The sequence below is a fragment of the Seriola aureovittata genome, chromosome 12, assembly GCF_021018895.1.
Source record: "Seriola aureovittata isolate HTS-2021-v1 ecotype China chromosome 12, ASM2101889v1, whole genome shotgun sequence".
Lineage (NCBI taxonomy): Eukaryota > Metazoa > Chordata > Actinopteri > Carangiformes > Carangidae > Seriola > Seriola aureovittata.
Window position 1 is genome coordinate 998,960 of NC_079375.1, and position 21,049 is coordinate 1,020,008.

Sequence of the window (21,049 nt, forward strand, 5' to 3'; positions counted from 1 at the left end):
GCAGTTAAAGCGTGACCCATCCCTCCACGCTACTGATTTGCAGTTTCTTGTCTGTGTGTGTGTGTGTGTGTGTGTGTGTGTGTGTGTGTGTGTGTGGTTAAGTGGGGGATATCAGCAGTGAACCAAGAAGGCCCTTAGGGAAAGAATAGCTTTTTTCTTGTCTTTGAAAAGTAGTGCGAGTGTAGGAGAGTGTAATTTATCCCCTCAGTGTAGGGCACAATGAACACTTCATCCAAATATTACCCACATCTCAATATGGCCGAGTGCAACATCCCAATCACAGGAGCTGCACTGTTCTGATAAAGGTCAAATGTGCCACAACATGCCCTTCTAAATGAAGCATTGCGGTTCTCCAGATGTCAAAACTATGCGTATCATTCAGCTCTACCTCAGTCTCATCAGAGCTGTGGAAACTCTGTTTAGATGCTTTAATAATCTGCCTTAAGTCCACCCTAACCAAAGCCCAAAGTTCTATTAAAACCATTATTCTCCACCAGAGGAATCACTTTAATTCAGTTTACTGCAGCATTCCAGTATTTGTTTCATACATGAAATTATATGACATTTTTTTTAGCCACTGTACTTTCTGTGTGGAATGGAGAGTAGTGGAGGTAAACAGGGTGCTGAGACAAACCAATGGGATAATATTGGTCCACATCAGTGTGGACAAACATAATCATGCTTTAAAACAAATGAAAATGAGACTATGTCATTTTAATTACGGGATAATACAAAACCTTCAAGTGAGGAAGAGTCTCTGAGTCTGGCGGTGTGTGTGTGTTGTCTGACCTGTAGTGCCTGCCAGAGGTCAACAGTTCAAACAGGTGATGACCAGGATGAGTCTTTGATTTTGTTCTTAATATCCTTTTCAGTCAATGTGCAAACTATAGCAGTGGTCGATAGGAGCAGTAAATTAAAGAAATACAGTGATGGTATCTTAATGGCCCCTGCAGAGCTCTGATTGGCTCAGTCGTCAGTGCGAGCTATTTATATTTCTGAAAGAAAGCGGACGTATGGAAAGCTTTACAGAGACCAGGACCCTGGCCAAGATGTACTGAAGCATGTGGTGTCCCAACATCTCACACATTCTGTTGGTTTCTCCTTCCTGTTGGTCACTTGGGCATAAACCAATTAAAATCAACGCCAGCCTGAGGAGAGGAACTTGCAGGGCACCAGGGCACAACATACTTAAATTCAACACCCAGAAAGGGGAAGAAGGGTGAGACCTTCAGTGTGTTTGGACATATCATGTATTAAGTATGTGGAAGAAGCAGTGCTCGTAAGAAAAGCTGCATTTGGCTACATTTCAGTGGGTTTCTGCATTGTAATAACATCAATAGCTTAAGCAGACCTTGGACTTTTTTTTTCCTTGCTTCAGAGGCGCAGGACTTCTGTAGGGACAGAGATATTAAGTTGAAAGGAAAAATCCTCTCATTGACAAGCCAGCAAAACTCCAACAGGCCAAGTCTGCAGATTTAGATTTTTTTTTGAGGGGGAAGAAGAGGCTGTGAGTCAGCACTCTTGTTTTCCCATCATGGTTCATTGGTATGGGCAGGAAAGTGAGATTTGAAGGCCAGAGTGCTCAGAAGCAGAGCCAGTCATCGAGTTATTGGTTGTGATAACGCCTCATGCTGTGGGGGCAGCGCAGAGCAAACAAAGTCCCACATAATGAAGTGCAGATTCTTCAACATGGAAAGCCACTGAAAGAATGAAACATGAGTCTGTTCTGCTCTGATCCTTTGATCCATGATAACTGATAAATCTATGGTCTCTGGTGTATGGGTTAACTGATTCCACATGCAACCAACATGATGATGCAGAGCTACAGTATTTGCTAAGTCTCTAAACACACACAGCTCTGTAGAGCTCGATGTTGCAGAATGATGCCTGTTACTGAAGAGATGTTGAGATACGTGAAGTGCCGTCAGGACAACCAAGGTGAACAGTGAGCTGACCAGTTAAAACTAAAAAAATTAGAACAATGTGGAAGTGGAATTGATCCCTCTCCTTACATCTGATCTCAGAACAGTGTTCTGTCCAATAAAGGATCTGATATTATTGCTTGATGTTGATATTTGCATTCATCATGTACTGCATCATGTACTGTCCTGATAGTAGCAGGCTGTTGTCTCTGAAGCTAGCTGGACTACAAGTCCTTCTGTTTATCATTTTAATGTTTGTATATTGTGGATAATCTTGGGACAGCTAGCTACCAAGCATCAACCCCCGAGGCTGAAACACCGAAGCCAACACTGAAGTACCAAAAACTGCAGTTCCTCTAATGGCCACTAGAGTCTGGCTCCAACAGTGAGTCAGTCCCCATAGACTCCCATGTTAAAATGTCCAACTTTACAGCAGAAATAAACATGTTTACAGCCTGGTACAAAAACAGTTTTGGTCATTTCCTCCTTCATGATGACTGTGTATGTAACTCACCTGTCTGCATTTTTTTAAGGCTTAAAATTATGAATGATTGAAGGCGTGGCCTCTTTGAGTAACAGGAGTGAAGTCCCAGCTCCACACACGCCTCTCCTCTTTGACTATTTTTGGATTAGCTGGGAGGAAGGGGCGGAGTCAGACACTGCCAAGATGGCGACAGCGGAGCAGCTCACTCTGCTGCAGCTTGACTGCTTGTCAAACTGCCCTTGACTCAGCTTCCACTGTTCTAAGATCAGTTTTGATATTGCAGCATAATTATACACGTGTGTGGAAACTATACTTGTATATTCGATAATTATTTCAACAGTCTTTTCTTCCTAAGCATTAAGAGGCAGCAATTTACACTTATATTTATCATCTCAAATGATAGACGTTGTCTTACTGATCACCTTAATCTACATACCACAAGTCAGGGTTTATTATTAGCAGTTTCAATAGCTCCTGCTAGGAAAAGCTTTCACAGGCATATTCATTCAATTTACATATTTACAGTTCACTATGTAACATAATACCCAAGTCTTTTAGGCCTGTTCTACTATTAAGTGAGAATATAAATATCTTTTCCGTGCACAGGTTTGAGATGTTTGAGACAGAACTGGGGCGGCTGTGGCTCAGGATGTAGAGCAAGTAGTCCAGTAATCTGAAGGTCAAAGTGTCAAAGTGTCCTTGAGCTGAACCCCAAACTGCCCCTGATGGCTGTTCCATCATTATATGGGTGTATGTGGCTTTGATTGGTCCATAACTTATTGATTCTGTATTGTCACTGGAGTGTGTCATTGTAAGTTAATTAACTTTGGTAAGATTACCAAATGTCCAAAGATTCGGCTTTGGGAAAGATTTGTAAAGATCTCTGATCAGAGACTCTCTGTAAAGATGTTTCAGTGGGACACTTAGCATGGCCGTTACATGACAGGTTACTTTGTGATATTCAGGAGATCAGGAGCAAAATGATTCTCATGTAGAGAGGAAAATGCTTTGGTTATATATTTTAAGACTGAGCTGTAAAATATCCTGTAATTTTGTAATGAAATGTCTGACCACTGCAAACCCATGAGGGGCGAGCACTTTGTGTGCAAGACACAAAAACAAAATGAAATACACATACACAACATAAAAGTCATTTTTTTAGAGTTGAAAGGAATGATCCTGAAACGTCTTCAGCCAGGAAGGAGGTCCTTGCTTATCACTGCACGCCACTGATTTACAGTACATGTTGCTGTATGTTGATACCTGTTCAGCTATAATGACTCACACACACACACACACACACACACACACACATATAATCAAAGGCATCAGCCCAACACCTGACCTGAAGGGGTAAAGCAGGGATGAAGGGATGAGAGGTGAACAGAGAGCCACTTGAGGTCGAGAGATACAGACAAAGAGCAGAGCGAGAGAGACTGAAGCAGGTTACTGCTGCAGGTATCAGAGAAAAAGCAGCAGATCTCACAGCAGATCCAATAGATGTTTACTCCCTCAGGCACGACACAAACTCTGGCTTTGTGCTCCTCTCTCCTCTCTCCCAGCCACGAGATTCTTCTTTTATTTCTCAATCTGGATCTGACTCCTGGTCTTTTTTTTTTTTGTTGTTTCTTCTTTTCTTCATCTTATATAAAACTGTCACTATCATCCCCTTGGCTTGTTCTCTTTTCCCTCCATCCATGCACCAGCAATAAGCACTCTGTCTACATAAATGGAAGGAAACTAGATATTTCTAATGAGCACTGGCTCGTTGCATTGATTCATTTCTTTCCACTGAGGAAGTGCAGTGGTTATATAAGGCGGATGATAAATTAGGATGTAACAGAGCAATCACACATTCAACAAGTCTTCCAAACTAAATGACTAAATACGTATGAAGTCAAATGAGAGCTTTTCAAGGCCTGATAAGGCTGTTAACATTCTATTATGTTATTGTCATCCAATCCCATGAAAGCAACAATGCATTACTCTACTTCTCAATACTGTCTCACACAGCCCTTAGCCCATGGGTTACCACTGAGGACAGACATCTTTAAAAACACAAATATATTACTGATTCAGTAATTTCCTTAACACCTGGTTACTTCAGCCAACATTAGTCAACCAGGAGGAATTAGTGTATTTGCTAGAGACTATTTTTTCAACAGCTGATTTATCCACATTGGGGCAGGTGGATGGTGTACTTGTTAGTACATCTTTATCCTTTTAAGGACAGGAAAAGATCTTGCTGCAAGAGGCCGCTTGTTGGTGCATGTTGGAAGCCCATAAACACTATGGGGGAAACATTTTCAAGGATAAATGTCTTTAGATTCTGAGAATTAAGTCACAATTTTAACATCACATCTTAACATTTTCTCATAAAATTGCAACTTAATTCTCTTTTCTTTTTACTCATAAATAAGTGACATGGCAACAATAATTAATAAATATATATGCAGAGTATGAATAATGAAGTGAATCTAAATACATTTAGAGCATTATACAGCATCATACACTGCAGTCATTACTACATTTTATCTTTAGTTCTATTAAAACTTGGAACCTTAAACACTGGCTCTATATCCACACTGAAAGTCACTACCATGTCTTTAAAGACTGGAGGTATAACCTCACATAATAAACATACATAGAGGAAAACCTGGGCTGTATAATCACTTTAAAAAGAAGTGTAAATGAGGACTGAAGTCTTTGTATCCTTGAAATATTGAAATATATTATGTTGAAGCTCTGAAATCCTGAGGTCTGTTATGTAACAGTCACTTTGTGGATGATAATGAGGCAAATGTGTGTGTGTGTCCCTCTGCAGCTCCAGTCAGACCAGGACCATGGCAATGGCTTAGTGAAGTATGTTCTGTCTGGCGAGGGGGCTGGCTCCATCTTTGTCATCGACGAGAATAACGGCGACCTGCACGCCACCCGCCGCTTGGATCGTGAGGAAAAGGCTTTTTATATCCTCAAAGCCACGGTGGTCAACAAACGGACAGGTCAAAAGCTGGAACCAGAGACAGAGTTCATCGTCAAACTCCACGACATCAACGATAATGAGCCTCAGTTCAGCAAAGAGGTTTACACTGGGAGCGTACCTGAGAGGTCTGACATCGGTAAGGACTCTCACTGGACTCTTTCATGGTGGGACACATGGGGGCACTCATGGGACACATGAGTGGGACACTTTAACTTTGTGTTCTTCTCTCTGGGAAATAATGTGTCATTTTCTAAATAGTTGAACCATCAGAATATTATATTTGCCAATAATAATCATGTGAATGTGTGTCTCTCAGGTACATCAGTCATCCAGGTGACAGCTACAGATGCTGACGACAGTATGTATGGGAGCAGTGCCAAACTGGTGTACAGCATCAGCCAGGGACACCCATACTTCTCTGTGGACCCGAACACAGGTATTTCTGACAATATCATCCTTTACGTCGCAACCCTGGTGTTGTAGGTAACGTTTATATGCTATATGTGGTTTATATTTAAATACAAAAATGTCGCCGATTCAATCCCTGGACTGGCAGGATTAAATCTGGGTGGGAAAAGTGAAAGAGCAGCTCATCAGCACCACTGTGGTGCCCTTGAGGAAGATCCTTGACCCCGACTGCTCCAGAGGAGCTGCTCAGTGGCCAGCAGGTCAGACTGGGTTGTACTGGGCAGCTTCCAGGTGTGCATGTGGGTAACTGTCATTCCGATCACGGCGTTCCTGTAAAAGAGAACTTCTGCCCCCGAATATATGAAGAATAAAAAATGAAAAAAATGTAATAAAATTTGAATTCTTTATAATATCCAAGGGACAAACCCTCAGCACTTTTTTACTGTATCATAAATCATGAATCAGTAAAATATCATTTTAAAAATGTAAAATAATGTCAAGTATTCTATTGTAAAATATTTTTAAAAGCATATTTACTTAGATATAAATAAAATAAATATACCTATAACCTTACCTGTAACACTGAGGTTTAAGGTTCGCTGAACAACAAGTACGTGTCGCCTGCAGCTCTTTGTCTTATACATTCACATGTTTCTTTTCTTTCATTCCTCCCCTGAAACATTTGAATTATCAACCAACAAATAAGCACAGAAAATTGTCTCTATGTAGATGTAGACAGTGTCAAGTTTCTGTACTGGTTCTAAAATGATTCTTTTTTTCTTATACCGAGCTTAATTATGTTAATTATGTTTTTCTACCTGTATCAATTAAACTATTGATACTAATTTGCAGTTGGATGCTAGCCTCGAGTCAATACTTCCTTTAGCTGAATCAAAATAAAAACGTAAAAAAATGTGTTCCCAGTGAAACGTTTTAATGTGAAGTAGCAGCAGGAATTTGCATTATGGGTAATATCCTTGTTCATTTAAGCTAGTCTTTGGGCTGAGCTAAGCTGAACATGCCACAAACCTGTCTCTGTGCTGGTTCCACAGAGCTGAAAGTGATATCAGCCTTTCCTGACTGAGTACTGCAGCAAAATGAACATATCCCAGAGGACAGTCAGGCTTCAACAGTGTAGAACCAAAGCAGATTTTTCTTTGCTGCTAGCATGACAACGCATGAAAACAGCAACGAAAGAGTCAATTAAAACTCCAACCACAACATACATTAAGCATGAGCTACAGGAGCTACAGAGATAAAATAAAAGGTGAACAGCTAACACTCAAATACTGCATCTCATTTACAGTTGGATTGCTGACTTATAAATTCCACTTTTCACTTACTGCTGCCACTTTTGAATCTCGCTCCTTCATATTCATTCGATCAGATTTGATATAGCAGATGTTCCGTGGAGGATATTTTCCACCAGTGTCTGTACCAACAGCAGAATTAAATTTGGGTAAAGTGTGAATCAGAGAGCAGAAATAGGATGCTCTTGTAGCCCCATATCTCATTTTACACCAACACATCTGTTTTCTGGAAAAAAAAGCAAAAATAGTGATGTAAAGTAAATACACACATTGTGCACCTTCACCCTGCACATTTATGTCTGTGCTACATAGAAAAAAGAGAGAGGAAAGAGAGGTTTTAATGCCTGCTATCATAAAATACAGCTCAGCTCAGCCCTTCGCTGATCTTATGCACTTTCTCTGTAAATAAAAAAGTCAGCCATCCATTTAGATAATCAGCACACTAATCTCCCTGTCTCTGCTCATCCGTTTGTTTCGAACAAATAGAGGAGTCATGGCCGTGGTCATATTACTGCTGGCTGTGGATTAAGCAGCAACAATAGACCGTGTTCTCTGGTGCAAAAAGTGTATAGACAAACAAAAATATTGAAGTAAACAGCAAATTTGTGGCTCAACTAATAGCACTTAAAGGAACAGTTGGAGAAACATATATATATATATATATATATATAATATATATATATATATGTCTGCTTTCTTTGTGATAGCAAGATGAGAAGACTGGCTCGAATCTCATGTTTATGCATGCAAGTTGTGTGTTATAGTTGTTATTATTTGTAGGTTTTACTATTGCTACCTAGCCAAGGTTATAGCATTAACAGCTGTTTACTTACCAGTCTGGAAGAAATGTTGCGAGTTCGGCAAATGTCCATAGGTGGAACGCAACACCCTTGTTTTGCTTCTATTTCTTCCACTGAAGTTAGCATGCTAACCAGCTTGTCACTTTTCAATAGCGGGTCACTATAGCGTCCAGTCCGTCCTGCTAGCTGCTAGCTCTTGACAAGACGGCTAGGTAAACAGCTGTTAATGCTAATATTGGCTATGTAGCAATAGCAAAACTTACAAATAGCTCCTTTTTAGATTTCAGTCCTGGTTTGTTGGGCAACATCCATGGTTACCGTGGTAGCAGCAACTGTGATTTAATACTACAGCATACACTTGTTGAGCAGCTACTTTGTCAGTAATCCGACAGAAGAACAAGTGGTGAATCTGTTTACAGCGCAGCCATACAAACTCATATTGTTTTAATGCAGCAGGCAGACAATAATAATAACCTTAATCTGATTTAATGCTGTACACAGTGTAACCTTGGAGGTGTGCATCATCTCACAGCTCACTATGGCTGCTCCTGACTCTGACTCCTCTCCCTGACATATTTAAAACTAATTCACTGACAATTTAAATGCAGAAAATAAATGCTGCCGTGTTGTGCAGCTATTTTCATGACTGACATGAACATTTACTGCAGTGAGAAATACATTCCTTTTCCTGTAGCTTCTTCACAATAAAAGCCAGCAAAACACTTATATAAACAATTATAACAGCATTTAAACATTCATTGCTTGCTGAACTCCAGGTCAGTCTTGGGAGGGGGCAATTTCTTCCAGTGTAGCTGAACTTTTCATCAGGGAAACCACACAAATTGTCATAAGTCACCCAAAACTATTTTTACCCACCTAAACATATAAAAAAAGTAACCCAACCTGGCAAAAGCCTGCTGCGTAGCACATCATTTACTTTTGATAAAATGGCTAATTATTGTTTCTACATAATGGATGGGTTAACCAAATGACATCCAGTGTGTTCATCAGTGTGCTTTAGAGTTATTTGTAGTTTTATTTTTGTTTCCAGTCTTTATGCTAAACTAGGCTAAACATATCCTAACTCTGCCTCTGTGCTTAATCCAGACATCGATATTCATCTTTGCAATGTTGTTTTCCTTAATTCAAGTCAAACGATCTGTTTAACTGCAAATTCACTTCTGCTGTCCCTCAACTTTGACTAGTTATTTGTAAATCCAGACGAAGGTTTATAAGATGTATGGTTTTTGAAGCAGATGATTTGAAATACCATTGCAGATGTGCCTGGTTTAAGATACAGAAGATGGGTAACAAGTTACGTATTGATTGGGAAGACATATCAGTACAACAGGTGGCAGGTTCTTCTCTCAACCAAACATGAAAGAAACAAGAGCAAAATACAGCTGTTTTACTATAGAAAGTCAGCTTAATGTCACCTGAAGAAATACTTCTTAATTGGAAACAGCGAGATCTGTGACTCCTCTAGAGCCTATGAAGTTTAGCATAATGTAGGATTCTGGTAGAAGGGGGCTGAGGATGAAGCAAATGAAGAGCAACAACAACAGCTTGTTCGTTCTTCTCGTTCAGGTGTGATCCGGACGGCCTTGGGTCCTGGTGACATGGACCGCGAGCAGAGGGAGCACTACCAGGTGGTGATCGAGGCCAAAGACATGGGCGGACAGAGAGGAGGGCTCACTGGGACCACGGTGGTGAACATCACTCTCACCGATGTCAATGATAATCCTCCCCGCTTCACTCAGAGTAAGTCAACAGCACCGAAGGAAGACAGACTGCATGCAAATGATGAAACATCGGGTCTCACTTTAATTAGCGATGCCTGCTCGTGATTGACTGGCTTCAGGTTTTGGCATTTGCATTTTCGAAGTCAGACACCTTCACACACACACACACACACACACACACAAAGTCAGGATAACTGTTCTGTTTTTCCATACCTTGTTAAATCTGAACAGTTCAGTTTCAGTTGTAATCATGTCTGATAAAGTTTCTGCCTGAGATTGTTTCAGTTAACGTTCAGTGTCCACTGGTAACTTTAAATTGAACAACATTTACAGACAGAATGTGGAAACACATGTCACAGAATGAAATGTCACAGTTTATAATCACAAATCAAATCTCTCCCCAAGATTCAATAAGGTGTTGCATTCAAATGGCAGCACAGGCTTCATTATATTGAAAATGAGCACTAGAGGCAATGTCACAAAAACACAAGAGGCCACCTCTGAAAACATTTGATATCTTCACATTTCACATGGAAAATAAGATTTATATGGATTTTACACGAGCAGCACAGTTTGTAGACAGTGATGGAAATCTTAGTGAATGAATGAGGAGCAGCAGCTGGTGTAAACACATGCAGTACAAGTGTTATTTACATGCTACTTATGTAAGCGGAGCAAACATTGCTAAGATATTGGTGCTTAAGGGAGGTTCTCTTTGTTGATTTTATTGATTCAGATGCATCTGGTGACTCTGCCTCTGGCTGCCAGTCATACTGGCTCTCCCTCACCAAAATCCTTCCCCCTCACCCTTCCCCTCCCCCTGCCTCACCCTGAGCCACAGCTAGCAGGTTAGCAGTTCAGCAGACTCTTCAAGTCAGTGGCTGTGTCCGAAACCACTCCTTACTCACTACATTCTGCTATATCGTGGGTTTGCCATTTTGTAGTGCTGTCCAGATGTATAATGAGAATTATTATTCCCTATATAGTGGACTCATAGTATCCCACAATGCATCATGACAAGAACTGTACAACCACTGGTCGCTAACCAAACAATATATAGCATTATTATTGTGCTCAAGCTGAAAGACAGAAAAACGGTGTGAAGACAACAACCAGAGTAGAGTCCGGAAGTGTTTTTCCATTTTACCAATGAGCTCACTATATAGTCTTCTACATGGGAGACCCTTGATAATGAGTAGGGAGGAGTAAATGAGTGAGTGCTTTCACTTAGGTAACTGCTGTACTGTGCCTGGTATGGTGCAGAGTATCAGTGGCTGCTGCCTCCAAGTTAAAATACAAGCACTTGGTGTCTTTGGTGACTTGGGGACTTTAGGGTTAACTTAGAGGTTCTCTATGTCTACATTAACTACACAGTTTGAAATAGTGAGTCAAAGGTAAGACAACTCTTCATTTACCTGGATCCAGACAAGAGAAAGGAGAGACGACAAACAGTGGGACCATGTTCAAACATGGTTGAAGTTCCTCATTCAAGCCAAGACAGTTGTGATTAGGAGGACAGACCAATGGTCGAGGGATTAAAAGCAGAGCCAGAACCAAAGTCCAAGAAAGAGAGAGGAGGGAGAAATATGTTCCGAGATCAAGATGATTAAAGACTTGAGAAGAATTAACTTGTGGTGGACGGGATAGAAGGTGCTCTGGGTGGGAATAGCTATTGAGATGATGATGGTTTGAGTTAGGCATTGAAGATGAATGGTTGGAGTGAGGATACGCTGTTGGTCAAGCGAAGAGGATCCAGAGATTCTCCAGCAGTTAGAAGGTCAAAGAGTTTAGGATTAGTCAGTTTTAAAAGGCACAGAGGTTTTCAGGAAACCGACCAGACGGTTTCCTGATGTGTAGTTCCTGGTTAGGAAGATTGAAATAATGACCTGCTCACAGTGACTGCTCACAGCGTTCTTACGGATCAGTAAATCACTGAGCTCAGCTCAAACGTCAGAGGCCAGAAATTGCTGAGAAATAGCACATAGCATTCGACTTAATGAAGTTTCTAACTAACTCTCTAACTCCTGTCCATCACAGTGGGAGCAGCATTCACTCCCAGCATGTTAGTCCATTCAAAGTCCAGCCCTTTCTGCAGTGAAATGAAACACCTCTTCTCTGGGAAATGATTTCACCAGCAGTGTGTTTCCTACCAGGGGAATTAGTCCAAGTAACATTAATTCTCCCTGAAAGCCTTCCTAATTAATTAAACTTTATTAATCCTTAATCATAGGAACATTCTCACTGTAAACATGTGGGCTTTGTACCGAGGAGCCCAAACTCTCTTAAGACCGTGCCGTAGTCTGTTAGTTAGAGACAGACACTGTCTATTAATAACATGCTCTCAAATTAAATTTTGGACTGCCACAGTTTAGTACTGCAGGTCACAGGTAGTTTCATTATTGTTTAATCTGTAAATTATGGTTTAGAATAATCAGCCAGTCATTCAGTGTATAAGATGTCAGGAAACAGTCCAACATTCCTGTCACAAGTTCAGGGTTTTTCCTGCACAGAGAATTGAGAGGCAGCCGCCTCCGTCAAATTCCGTGCCGCCTCCGCCTCATGACAAAATTCTAGTAGGCCTACTTGTTTTCTCGGTACTCAGATTTGACGCCTGTAACTGCAATTGCGGCTGTACGTCACTACGGTAACGTATCGTAATCCGTGCAGCAGGCAGAGCCATCCGAAATTACCAAAGAAGAAGAACAAGAATGCGCTAGATTTTCTGCCTGCGGAAGGAAGCGGCGACCTGATTTGAGTTCAGACATCATTAGTTCTTCTAATATGGGAAAAAAAAAGTTAATTCATGTTACTGAGGAGATACGGTTAATTTGTCAGGACTGAAAGTAGTCCTAGTCCTCAGCCACAGGTGGAAGGTGAGACTTATTCTGCTGTTTACATAAACAACTCATTAAACAGAGCAAAAGCAAAAATACATCAGACACAGCAGATATTACATTAACTGTCACCACATTCACTGTAACTGAAATACTGTTCATTATTTTTATCGTCAAAACATGTTGCAACAAAATGAAAACAAATAAACAATAGTATCTCTGCATGTCAGTCCACTAAGACAGCAAATCTCGCTCATTAGCATCACAGCTCTTAGCATTAGCTTTGTGTGTAGCGTCTGCTAGCGTAGCATGTATCATAACAGCTTCATTTTCACTACATTACAACAAATTATCTTGACATTGCACAACACACAACTTCACTGCGGCTCCTCAACACTCTTATCCACCGGAATAGAGCATCAGCATCTACTTTTGAGGAACATTGATCCTCCTGTGTGTGATGATGAAGAGAACAAGAACTTTAGCTTGTGTTGCGCTCGGTGCAGGATTTACTCGGCGGCCTCTTAATGGGGTTTTAGGTTAACACCAACTATTGCCCTGTTCGGGTATTGCACCAAGAAAGCACCAAACAATACAATGAAATTGGCACTTTTAAGTCACAATCACTTAAAAAAGTATATAAGGGTGTCTCTTTTTAAACACATTAACTTATATAATGTCATATTTTAGCAATGAACTGTACCCAAAATCAACCCATTTTATTACATTTCATATGCTGTATTTATACAGTTTAATCTTTTACTCTCCATTTGCATATTTATATCTTGTACACATTCTCCTTCGCCCTTTACACACTGAACTTGATATGTGACATGTACAAACTGTGCTGTCTTCTCCTCACCTGTGACAGCCGTTTCCTGAGGGTACTACAGAGAGCTTCAGGGATGGAAAATTGGAAATCATTTGAATACTAATTCTGGCACTGATTTCCATAGCGACAGATCCACTGCGGTCAGTTCTAGTACATAAATAAATAAATGCATTTTATGAATCCAAAATAGTTCATTAATTAAAACATGTGTTTAGGGTGCAAGCAGATTAGCCTGTCCAGTTTTGCCATCTAATGTTCATGATTGGAACTTAATCTATCCGCCTTAGGCTACTGAGTGTGGGATTAATTGTTGAGCGGAGTACATGGAAAAACTCAGTTCTGTAATGTGAGCAACAGCTAATCCAATAATGCAGATATAATGCTGAACACACAGTATGACTATCAATAGAGAGCATGATGTTAACAGCCTGTCATGTCATTCCAGTCCACAGTGTTTTCTCCAAATACTCACTAAATGGGAATTCCACCATATTTTTTTACTGACTGCACCTCCACAGTTGGTTTAGAATCATTCAGATATGCAGTAACAAGTTTCTATGAAACGACTTTCAGCTGAAGAAACTGACAATGTGTTCTGTGGATTATCCAGAGGAACAAGACTCTGTGGAAAAAGAAGCTGCTACTGAATTTTGTAAATGTCAGTGTTCAGCGCTGTGTGCCGAGACAGGATCAGGGCAGAGCAGGCAGCTGCCCCGAGGGCCCCGAGGGCCCCGGACCCCGTGGGCAAAGGTTCACTGTGTGGTATACACTCTTCTACAGCACAGTAGATCCTGAAGTGACAAGGACCCCAAGGCCGACCCTGCATTTTTAACTAATGTTAAGGGTATCTTTAGTTTTAATACTTTTATTATTCCAGTTATTATTCAGTTGATATGGTGCATTAAAAACATATATATCTTGATTATGTATTCATCATATTACCACATATTGTACCATGGCCTCTAGGAGATCTAGGTTTTGACTGGCTGGCTTTATTAGATTTATAAGTATAACCATTCAGTATAAACAGTATAACCATACACCTATGACTCTGATGTGTCAGATCACATGATCCTCAGCAGCAGATGGCGTTTGCTCAGTTGTTTTGGAGTTGCAGATGTTCAAGTTTACTTTTTTTTTCTGAACACTTTTCATCACTGTTGGTTTATGAACTTAAGTTCAAAGTCAATGTTGATTATGTGCTGAAGAATGTCATGTGATATGATTGAAAGCTCTACAACACCTACTATCTGGACACTGTGGTGAAATCATTCTGAACTGCTGTTTCTGAGAACCTCCATTTATTTAATCCAACATGGAGCCGGTGTCTTTAAACTGCTCAGAGAAAAATGAAAATTGTTCATAATATGTTGCATTGTCATTGTTCCCAGTTGTCAGGACGACAGCATTTTAATTGCTGTTGTACATTACTCAGCAGCACAGAGATCCCATCTGTCAGAACTAGTTTGCTTGGTGCAGTTCAATTTAATTCAGTTCTAATCTCGCTTCACTTGAAGTGTTATAACAGTTGAAGTTTGAATTTAACAACAGCTGGTGCGAATGTGGCAGCTTTTCATCAAGAGGCTGCACTGGACAAGTGTGTGTGTGTGTGTGTGTGTGTGTGTGTGTGTGTGTGTTTTAGTGTAAAAGAAATGGGTAAATTGCCGCTCTGTTGGCCACGATCACATCATTCTCTTGTCTAATCCCCATGAAGTGACACGGAGGCAGAACTTCCCCCTCCATTCTCTGGATCTCTGGCTCTCTGTGTTCATTCATTTTCTAATTGTTTTTCCCTCTCTCCCTCTCTATCTCTGCCTCGGTCGATCACAGTCACTACATCAGAGCATCAGCATCTCCCTCCTCCTCTCCGCCCAGCCTTAGCACGCGCTCACCCACTGCTTCCTCCTCCAGTGCAGGGTGCAGAACAAGCTCACCCCTGGATCTGCTGAACAGATTGCATGTGGCATTATCATTCTGTTTAAGTCACCACACTTAGCACACACACACACATACTTGTATTTCTATCAATGTGAGGAACATCCTTTGGTTACTGTATATGATGCTGTATATTTACTGTGTGCTAACCATAAACCCTTTCCGCAGTCTAGAACACGCTCACAGTCATACACATACACACACACACACACACACACACACACATGCATGTCATTTCATTTCACTTCACACCATGACTCCAATCAGTGTTGTCGGTGTCAGAGCCAGGAGGCAACACAATCTCCAATCAGCCAGAAAGAAAACTGAGTGGAGATGAATTATTCTTCGTCTCTTCTTACCTCTGGGCTCTTCATGGTTTCACCAGGCTCCCACTTGTTTGTCTTAGTATTTTTGTCAAAACTCAGTTACATAGATGGACTACCGAAGGTATTGGAAAAGTAAAGAAAAATAGCTTTTGTGGTTATATTGTTTTAGTATGTGAATGTGTGTTTCCAGAGTCTAAATATGTCACACACGAACTCATTTTTCTTTGTGTGACACATCACTGAACAGTGTCACACAGGCTGTGACCTTTAGAGACAGTAACATGTGAGTTCCATACAGTCCATAGTCTTCTTGCTTGTCTGAATGCATCACACCAGGGGCAGGTTTCACAAAGTCTTTGACTGTGTCTTAGAGACTGAGTCTAAATAATCTGTTGGACAAAGCAGTTTAGTTCTTGACTATCTTAAGCCGCACTGTGGTACAATGAATTCTGGGTACATTTTTCTCAAAATAGAAAAGTGGCCAACCAAGGAACTGCACTGAGCTCCAATAATCCCAGCAGAAAATGTTTGTTTTTTGGAAGAAATCAACAGTTGCAAGGACGTTTTTACATGAAGAGTGAAATAATAAAAAGAAAAATCTGATATGGTCTCTAAAACTCTTTCCCTTCCCTTTGCCCTCACCACAAAAATGTTGGCAAACCAGAAATCATGAGCCATGTTTTCCTGTTTTATGTTTTTGAGTGCTATTGATGCTGCATGTTACCATGGTAACACTGGTCTTCGGCCTGAGTAGGAGAGGGGTTAAGGGATAACTACAGACCAGTCTGAAATATCTTTGTGAAACTGGCCCCAGAACCTCAAGCTAATCAAATCAAAGCATACAGTCTGTAAAAGCCTGTGACACCACTGTTGATCCTCCACCCACTCACGATAGACCACATGTTGTTTTGTTCCATGGACAAAAGAGGGCCATTGAGCTGAGAGCCACCCGAGGACCCAGTCTGTAGCTACTATCGGTCACTGCGTAGCATGTGATCAGGATGTCACTAGGTCAACAAAAACCTCTGGCTCCCCTCTTCTCACCTCTCTGGTTAGCCACACTGTTGAGATGATGTTAGTATGTTCCACCTGTATTTGTAGTACATCCAGTAATAGGTAACCCTTTAACCTTCATCATACATGAATCTAAACTCAGCAGCCATGCAGTCCCGGCGGCCATCTTTGATTCTGCCATCTTGCTTATAGCCTCCTTTGTTAACTGCTGTTTTTTTTTTGCAGGATCCTTTGTTTAACACCATCTTGTTTATCATCTTCCTTTCACCTTTTACACTGTTTCATTTTGATCCAGCAATTTCGAGTCAGCCATTTTGTCTCTGTGGTCGTGGTTGTAGATTTTAAGTTAATTGATAGTATATTGAATCAGTGGAATAGCTGTCCCGTCCCTTTAATATTAATTCAAGTTATTATTTTATATTAATATTTTAATATTTCTATTTATACTAAATTCTGATATGTGATGCAGTTGCGCCCATAAAATGCGTTTCCCGTGTGAGGGAGAGAACTGTTGGCAATTAGTCATAATTGTGCAGCATTACTTTCAGCATAATTTTGGCCAATTCAAAAACCAGGGGTGAAATGTAAAAATCTGTCACAGACTTTCTCGATGAAGATATTCACACATGCAAATATCTTAAATGCAGATGCGTTGGAAAGTGCGAATATCCCACACACTGCTCTTACTGCAGCAGATTAAAATTAGATGTAAAGAGATTTTATTAGAATATTATTACTGTGGATAGTATAATACTAATATATATTTTAGCTACTCCTCAAAGCAGCTAGGACAGAACATGTTGTGTATTCTTAGAGTAGCACTTCTTACCACACTGTTGCTGTACTTTCTGGCCTGATGCAGAGATACATACTGTACACATGTGTGAAGATGGCTATGAAATCATCCTTTGTTAAATAAGGGGATGTTAGCAGCTGCAGCCGTGGCAGTGTGTTGCCCCCTCTCCTCAGAATATGTGTTTACACTGCATAAACATGTGCATCCTTTATCTCATTCTTCTTCTTCTTTGGCTACACACACACACACGCACACACGCACACATAAATATACCAAAACAGAGGCAGATTTAGTAGCTGTCTAGCTGGCAGAGTGTATGACACCTGCTGTGTCTCTTACACACCACTACATCTCTGATATGTAATGTATCTGCGCACATGCACACACACACACACACATCCTGGGTAAAGGACATATGCTGATATGAAACTGCCTCAGGTTTATGAAGCGCAGTGACATCTCATTTGCATTGATTCAGGTGTGTTTGTGTACTTCACCCTATCCAGTGACTCACTGGAGCGGCCTTTTTAACACAGGCCGCGGCTGCTTTTGTTTCACAGTGAGCAGGAAAGATCTTAGTAACGGTCTGCTCTCCTCATCAACAAACTGATGGTGAAAAACAGTGGTAGCACTTCTTCCAGAGAACAAAAGGATGCTTCGTGCTCACAAAAATACATTGAAATGCGTTTTTTTAATGATCGTCAGCAGTCTGGCAGAGAGACATTGTTCCGGCGCCTGGCTTCCATCAGCATTTATACTAGTTTTTCTGGTCCGAGAATGCTTCTTTTGTTCTCGCCGTCTACCTGTCTAACCTTCTTTATGGAGCTCTAAGACAAACAGAAAGATGTTTCTCCGTTCAGCATTTATGCTGTCATATGATTTTTTTTTCAAAGAGAGACAAACTTTCTCCATGTCTTTGTTTGAGCTTATGTGGTGTTTCCATTTTCTATCACTGGTATTTTCCACCTTACCAGCATCAGACTGTACGTGCTCTACCAATCACTCATCCCATATGACTGGCTGGATTAATTGGGTTCTTGATCAATACCATTTATTGTATATTTAATGAATCAGGTGGTGATGTCCTGCTGTCATGTTTAGTCAGGTTTATTTGTGCAACTCTTAATCCCAGTAACAATATGAAAGGGTCTCACTGGGCCACATTAGACAAGAAACACCCCCTGCCCCAACCCATCCCACCCCACCCCACCCTAAAAAAAATCCCCAAAGGTGAAAAATCAAGTGACCTTGAGAGGGATTACATGAGACAAAATCTCTTTCCAGAGTTAAAAGGCAGCAGGGAGCAAATGATAAGTTGGTGGATCATAGACAAAATTAGATAATGTAAAACAGCAAAAATATGAAACTGCAAAAATAAGAACAGAAGACTCACACTACTCCACGTTCCTACACTGTACCCAGCATGTTATAACACATTTGATGTAGCTCTGATTGATAGACAGATACTCAGACCACAAATATGTTCTACTCTGGGTGGGGGTCTGGCTCAGAATGAGACCCAAACAAAGAAACGTATCAGTAAGCTTCTCCCTTAAATGACTGACACGTTTGAAGAATCAGGTGACTCTCTCTTACTGATCCAAACTGTCAAACAGAATGTGACACCCTTTGTTATAAAAGAGGACCCCCTGCAGTGTGCTCATCTGTTTTGACTGTGACCCCTCGTGTCTTGTGTCTAAATGCTCATATGAGGAAAAAATACCTGGGTACTGTAACAGAACAGTAGATTCCCCAGTGGTCTCATTTTTCTGCAGCCAAAATCCTTTACTACCAAAATTAATATGAAAGTGAGAAATCAAGGTAAATATTCTACATCTAGGATCTTGTCACTATAAATACATTGATAAGTCTGAGCCCGAGGAATTTTTTTATTTTTAAAGAATACACTCATGAAATGTGTGATAAAAAAAAAAAACTGTCAAAAGGAATGTGATTGCATGAATTGTTCTATTTATATGAAATACAGTGTTGTTGTAACACTAAGGCTCCAATTTAACAGTCTAAAGCATGTGGTGCAAATGCATTTAGGGCCGCGTCCATGTCTCTTTTGATATTGGCTGCTCAGTGCTCATGGTTCATAAGGGTTGCACTTTGTCTCTTAATTATTCATGGAAGTGTTTTGGGCATAGCATCCAATAAACCAATCAAAGTGCCATCTCTCTTTAAAAGCCAGGTGCGCTGCACCTTCATGTATTGTTATTACAATGGCACAGTGTTTCACACAGAGTTAGATTATATTAGTGGTCAGTTGAGCACATATTGTGACTGACCAGTGAGTCCAGTCCTGACCAGTGAGCCTAGTCCTCACCAGTGAGCCTAGTCCTCACCAGTGAGTCCAGTCCTGACCAGTGAGCCTAGTCCTCACCAGTGAGCCTAGTCCTCACCAGTGAGTCCAGTCCTGACCAGTGAGCCTAGTCCTCACCAGTGAGTCCAGTCCTGACCAGTTAGCCTAGTCCTCACCAGTTAGCCTAGTCCTCACCAGTGAGCCCAGTCCTCACCAGTGAGTCCAATCCTGACCAGTGAGTCCAGTCCTCACCAGTGAGCCTAGTCCTCACCAGTGAGCCCAGTCCTGACCAGTGAGCCCAGTCCTCACCAGTGAGCCCAGTTCTCACTAGTGAGCCCAGTCTTGACCAGTGAGCCAAGTCCTGACCAGTGAGCCCAGTCCTCACCAGTGAGCCCAGTCCTCACCAGTGAGCCCAGTCCTGACCAGTGAGCCAAGTCCTGACCAGTGAGCCCAGTCCTGACCAGTGAGCCCAGTCCTGACCAGTGAGTCCAGTTCTCACCAGTGAGCCCAGTCCGGACCAGTGAGGACAGTCCTGACACAGGCAGCAGCTCTGGCACAGATCACAACATTAGAAATATTTTATGCTTATTAGATAGATAGATAAATGACAACTGTGTCAGTCTGAAACTACAAAGACACTGCTTGCGCTTTGACCTGGCTGTAAGATAGAGCCCATAACATCAATAGGTAAACTTGAGATTAAAAGAACAAGGCCACCTCAATTACAGCTCATCTATGGATATACAGAATATAGCAGATATCATGTAGCTGACTGTCAGTGTTGTTTTCAGGTATTTACCAGTTCAGAGTTCCTGAGTCGTCCAAGTCTGGCACTCCAGTCGGGAGAATTCAAGCCACTGACAGAGACATTGGGAAGAACTCTGAGATGTACTTCACCATCGTCAGTGGAGATGGTATGGACATGTTTGAGATCTCCACAGACAAAGACACCCAGGAGGGAGTCATCACCGTGAGCAAGGTGAGAGGGAGCAGGACTGAGCTGTGGTCCCAGAGCACTGATCACATATGTAGCACTAATCTGAAAACCAGATTTACTTTTAATGAAGACTTTTAATGGAAGACACAAAACAAGAACAAAGAGAACACAATACAAGAGCAGATAAAACAAACAGCAGAGTACATTTCAGTAGCTGTACACTGACTATCACAGGATGAAAGGCAGAAGTCTGCATCTGTTGTTAATAATGTGAAATCCATTGCTTTCCTAATGCTCACGTTCAAATGAAGCTGGCTTTTAATCATCTTGATATTTTTCTCACGGCATTGGTTAAATCAAATTAATTCTAAAGCAGTGATTCAGCAGATCCCACACTTTCCACTCATAAGGATCCTGCCCA

At 41.1% G+C, this 21,049-nt stretch overlaps 1 protein-coding gene across 1 annotated transcript in view; it reads left to right on the forward strand.

Annotated features, from left to right (window-relative positions):
* Window positions 1-21,049, forward strand: part of LOC130179197 (cadherin-6-like) — an 86,784-nt gene that overhangs the window by 40,044 nt on the left and 25,691 nt on the right. Inside the window, exons 3-6 of the mRNA XM_056392021.1 lie at window positions 5,231-5,525; window positions 5,706-5,825; window positions 9,495-9,668; window positions 20,483-20,670. Of these exons, the coding sequence (XP_056247996.1) occupies window positions 5,231-5,525; window positions 5,706-5,825; window positions 9,495-9,668; window positions 20,483-20,670 (777 nt within the window). The remainder of the gene's footprint in view (window positions 1-5,230; window positions 5,526-5,705; window positions 5,826-9,494; window positions 9,669-20,482; window positions 20,671-21,049) is intronic.